This window comes from Malus domestica, chromosome 11, assembly GCF_042453785.1.
Source record: "Malus domestica chromosome 11, GDT2T_hap1".
Taxonomy (NCBI): Eukaryota; Viridiplantae; Streptophyta; class Magnoliopsida; order Rosales; family Rosaceae; genus Malus; species Malus domestica.
The window spans coordinates 1926633-1942950 of NC_091671.1; the positions used below are offsets into that span (position 1 = coordinate 1926633).

A 16318-nucleotide genomic window follows, 5' to 3' on the forward strand; every position below is an offset into this window, starting at 1 on the left:
TTATTTTACCTTGAAAAAGAATTTCACTCATGTTAGTTATGTGGTAATTACTTGTAATGAGAGGTTTTAGTTTCAATTTTCGCCAAAAGCAAATATAAACCACATTATTGCTAGCTCGTTATGAGGTTTATCCCACTCTCACACCCTCTTAGTGTAGATAATATCGTTTGTTAAAAAAAAAAAAGATACAGAGAAAAAAAAAAGAGGGTGGGGAAAACTTAATAAGTGCTAAATAACATTAAGTTGATTTAATTTCTTTTATTGACAAAGTAAATTCTCTTTGTTGTGATTAATATGGGTAATGCTAGGGATACTGAATTTGTAGACTAAATTTGCAAACTAAATGATGTGTCACCAATAAAAATGAGCACGTTTATTAGCGCTTAAGTAATAAACCAATTATTAACTTTCATGTACTTTAGTTTTCAAAATTTTGTCTACAAATTTAATATCCCTAATATCACCCTATTAATATTTTCAAAATGTCTTCATGAATTATTATAAATTTATAAACCACCAAAAAAAAAAACACTGGCCTTTAGGTATAAAATTAAGGACACAAAAGCAAAATTGTCTCATTGTCCAAAATATCACACAAATAAACTTTATTTGTTTCCTTTCTATAAGGGCACCAATTATTGTGGTCATTCTTTAAACGAGTGGCACAAATATGGACAACACACACGAGCATCATATTTGTGTCTTTATTTAACACATAAAAGCCACAATTGTTTGTTATATATTATTTGTCTTCGATTATTGGCCCTCCCACACTCTCTCTCATAAGAAATTGTCCACACAAATTGTGCCAATTTGGTGGTTGTTAGATTGTCAAAAGTGAGACATAGAAATAGAATGAGGATCCTCATTGTGAAGAATCTAGAAATTCTCTAATTGTATTTGTTTATCGTACATCGTGCGATCAGAATTCATTGTAAATTTTTTTTATTTAAAATTGAATATAAACAATACCTAATGAAAATTGATCGCACAATGTACGATAAGCGGACACGATTAAAGGATCCACAGGATCCTCATAAAGAGAATCCAAAGAGAATCCTCATTCATAGAAATGGATTGTATTTGTGGCATTGAGATCGTCTCCGAATCTTTCACGGTTGCCTCAGCCCTTTCTAGTTTATTTCGTTCAGTTTCGTCTCCACTTTTTCTCTCTCTCCGCTCATAGCACCACCGCCATGGGTATCAGTTATGATTCATGAAGGCTCATAACTCTCTTTTTTTCTTTTTCTTTCTAACGTCTTTGTTTTTACCCTTTGATTGCAATTGACCACCGCTATGTGATTATAAATTGTCCTTTTTTCGATTTCAGTGATATGAGACCCACAGAGGAGAGATTTCCCTTGATTTATATCTAACGCTGCATTGTTTTCCGCGATTCATTTATGGCCGTTTGATTTCCATGAACGACCAGGATTTAAGGGTTCGTCGGATCTCCAGATAGAGATCGGGAGGGGATCTTCAGTCCGTATTTGTGCTTCACTTTTTTATCACAAAACAATATATTGGGTCCTATGAACAATGAACACGCCAGCAAAGGACACAATTAACATTTTTGTTGCTGCATTACTGTCGCTAGATATAGAAAACATATTGGTGTTTATATATAAGAATAAGCTTCATAGGGCACAATTTCAAGTTTGTGCTCAGTGTCCAAATTTTTAGTAATGAATAATAATATTTTTGAAGTGTCAATAACACCATTTCTTTATCGATAACATAAATACACGGAATTAGGTTTTAGCGTCGAAGACTCCAATATGGCACCTCTCTGACAATTTCAAACTTTCATAGCCAGTTATTGATAACACAAACAAAAAACAACTATATTGCATATTTACCCATACACTATATAACAAGACAGTTTCAAAATGTTGGCCCTTGGTCCCGGGCCATATGGATATCGATTGCTATAATCTCAAGTAGTAGACTAGACGAGGAAAAAAAAATATGTATTGCGTGGGTGTGCATGTATGTCCATATCATCTTCTTACGTATCCTGGACCCTGCTTTGTTACTTGTAGAAATTAACATTGTCTACGAGGAATCTCCGTCCTTATGGCTCTACAGTTTCCACCGCCAGTACGCCACTCGTCTCCTCCTTCAATCTTCACGTGCATTGCCTTTGTTTTTGTGACTTTGTATTGAAGCGAATCATCGAAAGCAACTGATCAGCTGCCTAAAACTTATTACCAACAAAAAAAAACAAAACAAGGAAAATAAGATCCAAGAAAAGGCCAAGCTAGAACAAGGGCCACCTGTGCAATGTGCAGTTCTTATATAATGTGCTTGCTTTTGTTCTTTTATATGCGATAGTGATCGAGGATGGTTTTAGTTTGAATTTCCTTTCTGAAGGGAGACGATTTTTTCACATCATTTTTTTTGTGCGCTCTTTCACACATCACCGGTCTGTTATTTTCAAAATAAATTAAATGATTTGAAAGAGATTAGTTGAAAGGAGTCCATATGCCCCTTTTTTCGTTACAAATTTACAATACAATGAGATGAATTCATGATTGAGTACTGTTACTAACCAAAGTTGTTCTCACTAAATATTATCCATCAAATGACGATTGTGGTGCAGATCCGTCTTCCCGTACTTGGTATTTGATAGATGCAGCTTACCTTGATCGAGAGCCTCACACGTTTCTTCAACATATACATAGCTGCCAACTACACCATTAAGGCGGACTAGATTGTGGTAGCAGATTTTTTTTTTCGGACTCCAAGGTGATTGACAACAACGTTCAAATTCGTCGCACAAGGTGATTGCTGTAGTGCAAGTTGAAATCTATTTGCAGCATTACTATATATGGGTTTACCGAAGAAAGGATATTATTGTCATTTTGCAGTCTTATTGATATGTGAATACAATTTGTGTGGAAACAATTAATTTTCACGTATTGGTATCATGGATAAATGAATATCAAGACCCTGATGTGTCAGTTGAGTTTTGAATATTCTTTACTTAATTACAAAATAGCAGCATCAATATACATATGGACCACACTTCAACTTACTAATTTAAAAAAAAAATCAATTTGTAGATGTAGATTCTAGCGCTTTTATTTTTATTTTTATATCAGTTCGAAAATGTAGAATGTAACAGAAATTCAAATGTTATAATTTCAGTAGGATAGCGTAAAAGCTCTCCCTAGCTACATCAAGCAAGAAAATCAGTGCAAATCATTGTGATATATAATTGCAATGAGGTCAGAGAAAAGATTTTCGTACAATTTTTCTTTATGCACACTTATGTTTACTTTTGTCTTTTAATTTTTTTTTATTCAGTTCAACTACTCAAATTAAAAAGAGTATTTGGGGATAAAATGTGTGTGCAAAAGTTACTTTCCTATAAGTTAATTGAATGTTGGAAATGTTAGCAGTTAGTGTTGGGTTTATCCAGCTCATGATGACTTGTCTTAAGTCTATTTGAAAAATAGACATAGAGGATTAAGTGTGCTTCCCAATTGGAGTGGTTTTTCCAATTGGAGTTGTTTTCCAAATTGGAATGGTTTTCCCAATTGAAGTTGTTTACCCAATTTAATTTGTTTACCCAATTTAAATTGTTTTCTCAATTGGAATTAGTTTCTCAATTGGAGAATGGTTCATGTTCGAATTAGAATAGTAATCCTTATTGAAGAAGACCCTTACTATGTCTATCTAAAGGGGCTATTGTACTAATTTTATTGGAGCAAAACAATAATTGTATACCACTCAAGGTGTTAGAGTGAGAGAAGGGCAAAGTGTGTGTGAGAAAAACAAAAAGAACAGATAAGAGTATGCTTTTTTTTTTCTTGTTCTTTCAGGTTTTTTCGTCAAGTCTTTGTTCCATAGACTTGGCAAGGTTAACATTGTACTCATTATTGATATTGTGAGAGGTTGTCGTTGCTGCCAGTGGACATAGACACATATAGCCGAACCACTAATTCTTGGTGTTGTTTATCTTGGTTATTTCGTTTTCAATTTCTCAAGTTTGTTCTGCTTTTCCCATTCTTAAACGTGATATACACAACAAATGTGAATATCACGTTTAAAAATGGAAAAAACAGTTAGGTGTATTTTAATTTTTATATTAGAGTATTTGTGGTAGTTTACGTATTAGAGTTTCTTAGTATAATAAGAATTTTGCTATAATCTACTAGGGTTCAGAATTACTTTCATATTTGCTAAAATTAGGTATTTATAAACAATGGCGAAATCAGGAATTGTCGGGAGAAGGGGCGAACTTAAAAGAGTGCAAGGTTAAAAAAAGGGCAAACCAACGAGTTATAAAACATCAATTGTCGCTAACTTTCCTTGGCATGAGGTGGGATTTTGGTTGGCATGGTTCATTTTGAAGATAGGGACTACGAATTGCTTCTCAATAATTAGGTGGATGATTAAGCATTTGACGTTTATATCCAGGATCTTATAGTATCGTTCTATTACGTAACTGTATAATGGAAGAAAAGAAAATCTTAGACTCTTAATCCTAGAGTAGACTATACTAATATGACTAGTAACTAATTAACCTAACAATTCAATTAATCAATACTAAAAATCATACAAATTATTCAATAAAGAAAAATTTAATTCAACCAATCAATATGAATAATCATATACATTATTCAATAATTCAATTAATCCATCAATAATCAAGAATTCAATTTTCAATCTAAACAACAATTTCAGTCATCAATACTCATAGAATTCATATCAATTATCAATAACCAATAACCATATTAGAGTTCCTTTGGATGTGCTTTTAAATGATTGAAAACACTTTTAGATAAAATGTTTTGGGTTCCACAAGGCAATTTAAGTGCTTTCTACAAGAAGCACTTTAAATGCTTTTCAAGGATTTACTAGCATTTTTATTAAAGATTGTTTCCAAAAATATTTTCACCAAAATCCATTTCAGTCATTTTAAAAGCACATCCAAACGAGCTCTTGGTGTATTATCCTATAATTCTATGTCAATTAAATAAAAGTAATCAATTAGGGTTTGAAACAATATAAATTCAGAAAAATAAAAAATTTACCTCAAATTTGGGAAAGAGCTGCTCACGGGGATTGGATCCTCTTCGGATCCCTTTTGTCCGGATCATCCGGATCCTCCCCCAACACCTTTCTTCTTCTATTCTATGCGGTTCTGCTGCTACTGCTTCTTCCTCTTCAGTTCTTCTTCTTTCTTCTCTGCAATTATGCTTATCTTCAAATTGTTTTTTTTTTCTAGCCGATTCTGCAGTGCCTTTTTCCTGGCCACTGCTGCGATCCAGGGCCGTCGTCTTCTCCGACATCCGCCCACATCTCAACCAACTCACTGTCTTGAGGCAGAGGATCCGAGGCCACTACTGACATCACAACTTCTGTTTCTGTCAGCACACAGGTGATCGCCTTTCGACCGTTCGATTTGCGGTTGAACTGATGAGATTGATGCATCCGGAGGATCCTGTTTCTTGCTCACGTGGCGTCTGGAGTCTGACGTGGCAACTGGAATGGAAGGCCAATGGGGAATTGGATCCTCGCCGGATCCCCTCCCTGGGGATTCTAGGGATCAACACACATGGACCATTGATAAAAAATCGTGCGGCCATAATTTTTTTCTTTTTTATATTCTTCATGCAAAACAAGACCGCTTTACTTTTAAAAATATAAAAAATATTTAATTGGGGCCGCACGATTTTTAATCAATGATATGTGTGTGTTGATCCCTAGGATTCCCAAGGAAGGGATCCGACGAGGATCCAAATCCGGCCAATGGAACGGGGTTTTAGCTGGCGTGGCCTTTTGGTGCTTACTGGGACTGGGGCACACTTTTGAAAAGTGAAAGGGTTTTGTCGTTTGGGAGAGGAAAGGTGGGATGAATGGGAAACTAGAACGGATTTTTTTTCTTCATGTAACAATCAAACGTCACCGTTTTACCTGGTTTTTGCCTGAATTTAAAATTAAAAAACAAAAGCCTAGCGTGCAAGGAACAACACAGTAGCATGAACAAACAGAAATAGCCATCGTGTTTTCCAATTTCCAGCCGAACCAGGGGGCTTAGAACTCGCTCCTGGTCTTGTTTTCTGGCTATGTAGCTTTGCCACTATTTATAAACACAATTGTTGTATACTTAACCCAATAAGAGAAGATAAATGCTAAGGGGACTTTCTCAAAAAGAAGATTCTCCATAAACTCTCTGTCACCTTATATTTTTTGTAAAATGTTGTAATTTTGACACGAAATTAACATTAAATTGTGAAATAAAAAGATCCATAAAGAATTCCACTTTGAAAAGAGATCGATAGCATTTCTTGTAAGAGAAAAAAAGTTTAGTTAATTTGTCCCTCGTGAAGCAAAACCAATTTGCTCACCCAATTGCAAGATATAGCTTACAGGTTTACCTTTTCCTACTGGGAAAGCTCGAGTACTCCATGACTTATGAATTGTTTATTTGATGACAATAAATTAGAATGATTGTAATCGAAGGCATCTGTGACTCTTTTTTCTTGCGCGGGTGTTTTCCATATGGATTGCCCTTATAAGGTTTTTTATTAGCCACCTTTTTCTGCATGCTATGCTTACGTACGATGGGGATGTTTTGACGTAATAAAGTCCTATTTCTCTTAAAAAAATACAAATACAAACATGAATCGTCATCTTATATTTTCATTTCTTTTCCTTCTCTTTATTGTGATTCACGATCATTCAATATAAACAATTCTGATTCACCACCAAAATTTCAAAAGGGAAGGTGCCTATTTTTCTGAGTAATGCTATTTTTACCATCTAAATATATTTCAATTCTATACCATCTTATGTAATTGAGTTGAACATCTACATCAATTAAAAAATTCCTATGTCAACCAAGGTGGATATTTACAATTTTACATCAATGATTTTTTTATTAATAAAATTATTAACAAAAATAATAATGAAACCTACGTGCTCATGTTTTCAACCTCACCGCTGCGCCTCCTCCCTCTTCGCTCTCCAATTTCACCTTCCTTCACCGACGATTGATGATGTTCAACCCCCTTCATCACTGCCAACTGGGCGAATTACAACCTGATCGTGCTCCAGCGATTGACAGTGATTGTTTTGCTCTGCCAACAACTTCAAGTTTGCAATTTCAATGGTTTGTGCCTTCTAGCCAAACTTTGGATTTCATAGGGTTTTATCCCAGCAACATTGAGCAAAAAATATAAAAAGGATAGGATACGATGTTTTCCCTTCTCTTCTACTGCTGGGGATTTGCCAAGTGGAAGAAGATTTGGAAGACAACCTCTTTTCTTAATTCTTCATGGACTTTTGGTTAGCTCCAAAATCTCTTTCCATTCCTCTAGGAATGAAAATTTCATTCCATGTTATGTCCCGATGTTGTCGAAGCTTTTGGCTTGAATTTTCACTGGAATTATCATCTGTTTGCCTCAGATCAGGTGGAGGGATGAATCGTGCAGAATAGGGACGTTAACAGATAGGGTTTAAGCAAAAAAATAAACAAAAAAAATAAACATTGATTTAAATAAACAGAAATTCCACCTAGGTTGACACCTCAACTTCCACATCACGTGGTATTCTGAATGTGATATAATAATATGGTAAGGAAAATATTAGAGAGATGATACAATAATAGTACAGAGTAATACTAGGGAGACTAAATTTTTAAATAAAATTTATAAACTAAATGACATGAACCATGAGCTAGTGGCCAAGTGGTAAATGACGGATTGTGAGGCTTCCTTCAAATTAAAAACGGAAGGTCTTGGGTTCGAAACCCGCTGTTGGTGTGGACGCTAGACTTGTGGCAGGGAGAGATTGAAATACCTCTGTGAGTCTTTCCGGCCCCCGGAAAGGGTGGATAACCGTAACTTGCCACCAGTTGTTCCCTTAAAAAAAAAAAAAAAAACTAAATGACATGGAAGTTGATGATTTACTTAGGCGTTGATAAACATGCTCATTTCTTATTAGTGACACACCATTTAGTTTGGAAATTTTAGCTACAAATTTAGCATCCCTAGCATTACTAATAGTACAAATAGATACAAGCGTAGCAATACTCTTTTTGTAATTAAATATGCTTCTCCCTACTCTCTATATAATGATAACTTCATGTAGCCCAAGTCGCCAAACATACACACTCTTATCTTCGTTATCCTCTCTCTCTCTCTCTCTCTCTCTCTCTCTCTCTGTGTCTGCGCTCAAATAAAGAGATGTTGAAGCCCCAAGTTCACCAATCAAAATCCAGCCAAACTCTCTTCCTTCGAAAGCCATTTTTTCATGGCAGAGCCAGAAGTGCTTCATTTCCTGTCTGGTCAAGGCCTTCCTTCCAGCCGGAAATTAAATACAGAAACATAAAAGCCACAAGTAGTAGTAGTAGTGATAATAGTAGTACCCCTACTACCACGACTAAAACTACTACTACTACTACTAGAATTACTACTACTCCGATTCCAGACCCTACTACTCCCACTCCTCCTACAGCCACCACCACTACCATTGTGACTACCGAAGTTGTCACCAAGAAGTTCATTAGTGTTAAGGCCACCCTAACCGTGACGCTTACAGTCGGAGGCTTTCTGTCACACATTGGTCTAGCCCGAGGACTTGATGATATAACAGATTTGCTCGGTCAATCACTCTTATTGGAGCTTGTTAGCGCTGAGCTTGATCCCAGTAAGTATGTATATATAGCGTTCGGCACAGCATGCATATGCATCAAACCATATCTTAACTACTATCATGCGAACATTAAAGGACAAATGACCTGTCTAAGAATTTCTGATCGAGCAACCTAAAATGGTCAGCCAAAAAACCCTATGCCAGAAAAAAACCCTGCGCCCTAACCTACCCCTCCAGTCACCCCACTCCACCGACGGCAAAATTTATAACCAAATGATGTGGATGATGATGATTGGATTATATATTACTTAAGTGTTGGTTAAAACGCTTATTTTTTTATTGATTACACATTATTTGGTTTGTAAATTTGATTTAAATATTTCATCTTTCTAGCATTATAATTCTTTTTTTTTACTTTCTCTCTCTCTTCTCCTTTCTTCCCTCTTTCTTTCTCCTGCACCATATATTCTTTGGAGTTGATGTTAATAGAGGGGTTTTGTGGTTTCTTGAACTAGCGTTTCGAAGGGGTGGAAGTTGATGGGAGGAGTCTTCGATAATGATTATAGGGTTTCTCATTCCCTCTATATATCTTTATGTGTATTTACGATTTTTTTATTTATTTTTTATTTTTTGCAAAATCAAACCCAAAAAGGTGGATACGAGAGAGATAGAACAATAGAGAGAGTTTAAAGTCGCCCGCTGTGGGGTTTGTCAGGGGAGTGAGCTCATTAATTGGTATGTATATATTACTTGCCGCCTTAGATGATAAACCAATGTAGTACAAAAATATGGTTTCTTTAGCATTTTGCTTTATTAAAATACAAAGTATATAATCAATTTCTCCCTTCTATCTGAATCTGATCAAAAGTAAACTTTAGCTATTAACTTAATTGAGATTTTTCATCTCAAAAAAGATTTAGAATTTCGATATACTTAGTGGTTAAAAATAGATGCATGTTGTAATTAACGTTTGGTAATGTTTTTTTTTTTAAAAGAAGATTTATTAATTTGTTAAGCTTTGTGATGAAGAAACTGGAGAGGAGAAGGAGAAGGTTGCGGGGTATGCACACAGGAGTCGCCGACAGGAAGGAGAGATAATATACGAGACAGATTTCAAAGTTCCAGTAGATTTTGGGGAGATAGGTGCTATTTTGGTAGAGAATGAGCACCGCAAGGAGATGTTTCTCAAGGAAATTGTCGTCGATGGCCTCCCATGTGGCTCTGTTCATCATAGCTGTAACTCTTGGATTCACTCCAAGTATGACAATCCCGCAAAGAGGGTCTTCTTCACAAACAAGGTCAGCCTTTTCCCAATCACATATATTATATCTCTAGCTAAAAAATAAATTATATCTGTAGTTAAAGTGACATGGCTTGCTGACATGTCATGCCAACAGTCAACAAATCAGCAACAAAATTGATCTGGATTATAATAGCACAAAAAGTGCTTTGTGGAAAAACCAGGTGCTTCTCCCTAAAACAATTTAATTTTTAATAAAACTTTTGTAGTGCTTCTAATAAAAACCCTACAAATTAATTAGTTGGTTCAATCTGTTGACATCGAATTAAACATGGATTGCAATTTTGCTCCGTGGAGAATGAAATAATAGAGAATTTATTACTCATTAAAACTTTTGTTGTGCTTCTAATAAGGATTACTTGTTATTAGTTATTACTCATTAAAACCCAACCTACAATTTTTTAACGGGAAAATTAGTATCCGGTCCCTAGTTCTTACTGTTCATTGACTAAGACCTTATTAGTTCTCAAATTTTGATTCAAGTCCCTATCATTAATGTGATAATGAATTTACATGTTTATTATATAATTTTTAATATAAAAATTAGTAATTAATTTAGGGTTTAATACTCACACCTCTATTAAACTTCTAATTAATTTTCAATTCAAACATTTCTAAAATAATAAAAAATTAAATTAAATTAAGTTTGTACCTATTAGTTTTTTATATATATATATATATAAAGATTCTCAATTTTTTAATCTTAAATGTACCCATTCATATAATTTTTCAATTTTTTAAATCTTAAATGTACCCATTCTCAAATATATCAATTTGTTATATGTAAAATGTACCTTTTTTTTAATATAAAATCCATTCAAATTTTTTAATCCATGTTTAAAATTATATGGGTACATTCTTTTTCGTTGATTTGAGAATGTATCCATGTTTTGGTACAATACCTTTTTTTGTTAATTTTGGTTAATGTACCCATACATATATGTATACACACACACAATATAATAGAGAGTATAATTTATATTTTATTATTTTTAATCCCATAAATTATGGGTTTTATTTAAAATCTCATTAATATAAACAATTACAAATTTCAATTTTTAATTTTTAATTTAAAAATATAGTAACTTACATTATTATATTAATGTCAGGGACCTCAATCAAAAACTAAAAACTAACAAGGTTTCAATCAAAGAATATTGATAGCTAGGGACCGCATCCAAAATGTCCCATTTTTTAACCGTTTGATCTCGACCTTCTTTTCGACTGGTACGTGCTTGTGTGCATGTGTGGAACAGTCATACTTGCCATCTCAAACACCAAGTGGGTTGGCCAAGCTAAGAGAAGAGGAGCTCGTGACCTTGCGAGGCAATGGCCAAGGAGAGCGGAAGAGCTTCGAGAGGATATATGACTATGATGTTTACAACGATCTTGGTGATCCTGATAAGAATTTAAGACTGGAAAGACCAGTACTTGGTGGCAAAGAATTCCCGTATCCCAGACGTTGTAGAACTGGACGACTACCATGTGACACAGGTACGATATTAGAACATCTCCAAAGGAGATATCAAATATAGTATGTCAAAATTTTATTTGATGGTTGATGTGACAAATTGAATACAAGTGCTAAATTCTCTTATTTTCCAATGGATGTGTCAAATATTTATTTTATTATTTTATTGGGCCTAGAGTTACATTAACTATTAAAAAATAATCAAAATTAGTTTTAGTTTTTATTCTATTGGTTGTTAATGGGACTCATGCATTAAAAATTAAATTAAATATATTTGACTCATTCTTTGTTTGTTATAAAAAAAAAAGGCAATTAGAAAGTAAGGAGTCAAATGACTCACATGTCACATCATATATGACATATCCATTGGAGAACACTTTATAGTCTTTTAATCCTATTTGGCATATTTGACATCTCCTTTGGAGATGGTCTTACATGCTCTTTTCACTACAATCTAACATGTTATTCTATCAAATTATTACTTTAGATCGATTGCACAAACCCAAATAAGAATTGACTTCGCCGTGACAAAATTATAGCTAGCTAACCATGTACTATTATTGCATGTGGCCCAATCTCCTAGTCGATATGGTGTTAGGTTTATTCTACCCATGCATCCCCAGGTTCAGAACTCCCTCTCTAAATTAATGTAGTTGTTTCGAAGTCTTCCCCATTTCCTTAATAATAGTAATTTAAAAAAAAAAACTGTGTACTGTATATAATTGTATGACAAGAGAACACTGTTTTTAAATGTTATCTTAAAGTTAATAATCAATGGTTATACATACAGGTTCACTGTACGAGAAAAGGAGCAGAAAACATTGGTACGTTCCTAGAGATGAAGCCTTCTCAGAAGTAAAGCAGCTAACATTTTCAGCAAAGACACTGTACTCTGTGATGCACGCATTGGTACCATCGCTGGAGATAGCGATCGCCGACACTGATCTTGGGTTCAAGTACTTCACGGCCATAGACTCACTTTTCCACGAGGGGATTCAGTTGCCTCCCTTCAAGGAACAAGGGGTTCTCAAAGCCCTGCTTCCCAGGCTAGTCAAGGTTATGTCTTCTGGAGATGACGTTTTGCGTTTTGTACCCCCAGAAACAATGAATCGTAAGCAAATTCAGCCTCCCACGCACCAATATATGTGTATTATACAATGAATCTCACAACTGTTAATTAAGTGAAACTAAAACAAAATAGGCAACAATTACTGAGCAACGTTGTTGTTGTTGTTGTTAGGTTGCGGATATAAAAGCGTGACAAAAAGTCACAAATTAAGCACTTTTATTCTGCGACTATTGTTCTTTTTTCCTTATATATAGTTTGTAGACTGTTGAAGAAAAGAAAAATAAAGCATATATATGTGTGTGGGGTCCACATCAACAATCCAAAAATATAAAAGTAAAAATATTAAATATTCTCCATTTATTTGTGTGTAATTTTTTATTTTTGAACAAACGATATTTTCTATATTCATGGGATGAGGGAGTGGGATAAGTCTCACAATGGGCTAGCAATAATATTGTTCAAATTCGCCTTTAGTGAGAATCAAACCTAAGATCTCTCACTTATAAGTGAAGAGGAATACTGCTAGATCATAGTATAAGTGACATTTATGTTTGTATTTGTATCATTGCATAACTTTCTCTCACTATATCTAGCTAATTGAACTTTCTTCTTTGGCACCTGGGCTTATATTTAGGGGACAAATTCTTTTGGTTTAGGGACGACGAGTTTGCTAGGCAGACTCTTGCAGGTCTCAACCCATACAGCATCAAGTTGGTGACGGTATGAATTACTTATCTCTGTATAGTGACACTACTAAGCATTAAGTTTATTTCTTATTCTCGTTCATATTGTCAAAAATAGAATTCCAAAAAAGAAAATACGAAAATAATAAATAAAATATAATTGCAGGAATGGCCACTGAAGAGTGAACTAGACCCAGAGATCTATGGTCCGCCTGAATCAGCTATAACCAAAGAAATAATTGAACAAGAGATTAGAGGCTTCGCAACAATTACTGAGGTAGATATATCATAATATTATTTACAAGAGAATAATATATGTTCTTGTTCGAAGTCTGACATGTTATGTCATTTAATTGGATTTGATATATGCATGCAGGCCATAGAAGAAAAGAAGTTGTTTATTTTAGATTACCATGATTTGTTTTTACCCTATGTTAGCAAAGTAAGAAAGCTCGAAGGCACCACACTATATGGATCGAGGACTTTGTTTTTTCTTACCCCTGAAGGTACACTCAGGCCACTGGTCATTGAGCTAACAAGACCACCGATGGACGGAAAGCCACAATGGAAGCAAGTTTTCCAACCGGCGTGGAATGCCACGGATGTCTGGCTCTGGAGGCTTGCTAAAGCTCATGTCCTTGCCCACGATTCTGGTTATCATCAGCTTGTTAGTCACTGGTAAGACATAAATAAAATTAATGTTACATAAAATATCACATTCTTACACTAGTGATTTAAAAGGTCATACAAATAATATAGTCGAAATATTTTTATTCACCCAATAGTCTAGGGGAACCGATTAATAGTATCTCTCGTTGCTTTGCAGGCTACGAACACATTGTGCCACAGAACCCTACATAATCGCCACAAATCGGCAACTGAGTGTCATGCACCCAATCTATAGATTGTTACATCCCCATTTCAGATACACCATGGAGATTAATTCTCTTGCTCGTGAATCACTTATCAATGCCGGTGGTATCATCGAAACCTCATTTTCGCCCAAAAAGTACTCCCTTGAGCTTTGCTCTGTTGCGTATGGGAAGGAATGGCGGTTTGACCAAGAGGCACTCCCAGCTGACCTTATTAGAAGGTATGTACTCTTATCTGGCTGTGTAGATACACCATGTTATGGAAATGTCTCTTGTTAAAGAGTCTAACATGTTATGATATAATTAACATGCTAACAAGTATTTGGACACTGATTATGTGGACTCTTGATTGAAAGGACGTTTTAGATTGACAGTTTGACAACTAAACATGCTTAACTTGCATGTAGTTTCATGATATATACCAGGATGACTTAATGAGGTGGATGAAAGGTCTATTAGTGGCTCATATGTCAATCCATTTGTGGAACTAATATAAGTGATTATTGAAAAATTTTCTTGTGAGCTTCCTCAAGTATATGATAATAGAACAAAGTTTCTAATTTTCTTCTAAGGGTACTGTTTAACTAACATGTTAGTGACGATATTTAATTTGTAATTGCTAGGGGCATGGCTGTTGAGGACCCAACTGCTCCACATGGGCTAAGGCTAACAATTGAAGATTACCCTTTTGCCAATGATGGACTCCTCTTATGGGATGCTATTAAACAATGGGTCACTGACTATGTAAACCACTACTACCCAGACTCCAGCATTGTCCAGACTGATCAAGAGCTCCAAGCATGGTGGACAGAAATCAAAACAGTTGGCCATGCTGACAAAAAAGATGAGCCATGGTGGCCAGAACTCAACACTCCGGAAGACCTAATGGGCATCATCACAACAATGGTTTGGGTAGCATCTGGTCATCATGCAGCTGTCAACTTTGGCCAATATGCCTATGCAGGTTATTTTCCTAGCAGGCCAACAATTGCAAGGACCAATATGCCCACTGAGGACCCCTCAGAAGAGGATTGGAAAAACTTCGTAAGAAAACCTGACAGTGCACTTTTGCAATGCTTTCCTACACAAATCCAAGCAACAACAATCATGGCTGTTTTGGACATTTTGTCGAATCATTCACCGGATGAAGAGTACATTGGAGAGAAGATGGAGCAGGCGTGGGCTGAAGAGCCTGTTATAAAGGCGGCGTTTGAACGGTTTAAGGGGAGATTGTTGGCGCTTGAACGAACAATCGATGATCGAAATGCCAGTAGTGAGTTGAAGAACAGAAATGGAGCTGGGGTTGTACCTTATGAGCTTTTGAAACCCTTTTCACAACCTGGGGTTACAGGAAAGGGAGTTCCGTATAGCATCTCTATTTGAACTATGAACTAGTGTGTGCTTTTGGTCCATAACTCTTTCTCTTTCCCTTTGTTATTTGTTAACATAGTTTTAACTCATATGACTTCTGACAATGATATTGGCGAGCTTTCCCCACAATTACGCAATGTAGAAAGCTGGAACTGTGTTTAGTAGCAATGGGCATTAACTCCATGGTTTAAGGAACAAAATTGTGAGCGTATATATATATATATACGAGTGTGTGTATTCTTAGCAAAGCTGAAAATAAAATATATGTTTATCAATATTCAAGTACCCATCCAATCAGGGGATGCCACGTTTCCCATTAAAGAATCTTTCTGATTTATTTTTTAAGAAAATCAATTAAACAAACACTTTAATGGGAAACGTGACATCCCCTGATTGGATGGGTATACCAAGTGTGATGGTGATGTGGGATGACGGGAACACTTAAAACTTTCTCCTATTATGGAGTCAATAAAAGTGTGATACTTCCCAAACTACAGTTGCTAGTACAATGTCAACATTAAGAAATATATATATCGACAAAATAATAACATAACATTGAGAACAACAGAAATATCAAATATTTTATAGACTGGTATCAGCTACTCTTTCTCTAACCAATAATTGGGGCACTAGTGCAAGTACATATATAGTAGGAATACATGTGTGGGAAAGCTGTTGAGTTAGCTTGTCACAGTCGAAACGTACATCAGTCAATATATGGTCCATTGTTGCTTAATTGTACACATTATGCCAATGTGGTCCAGATCCATGTGAACATGAGCACATGCAAGCGTTTTTCGACAAAACGACGAGCTCATCAAGATGTCTTCTTGTTACAATTGAAGTATCATATGTTTTCAAGTTGGTCCTACTTTCTGTGGCTACAAATGTTCTATTTATTGATATTATGTAGTACTCATTCGGTTTCATTAGGAGATGTGATTT

The 16318-nt window shown here is 35.3% G+C and overlaps 1 protein-coding gene across 1 annotated transcript; it reads left to right on the forward strand.

The window, feature by feature from the left end:
- Positions 1-8198: 8198 nt before the first annotated feature.
- On the forward strand, positions 8199-15385 carry LOC103422578 (linoleate 13S-lipoxygenase 2-1, chloroplastic-like). The gene is made up of 9 exons (NM_001328852.1): positions 8199-8661; positions 9637-9905; positions 11164-11401; positions 12169-12489; positions 13082-13167; positions 13297-13407; positions 13507-13808; positions 13957-14223; positions 14626-15385. Exons 1-9 carry the CDS (start codon positions 8199-8201, stop codon positions 15383-15385), a joined length of 2817 nt encoding a protein of 938 aa, NP_001315781.1.
- The last annotated feature ends 933 nt before the right edge of the window (positions 15386-16318 follow it).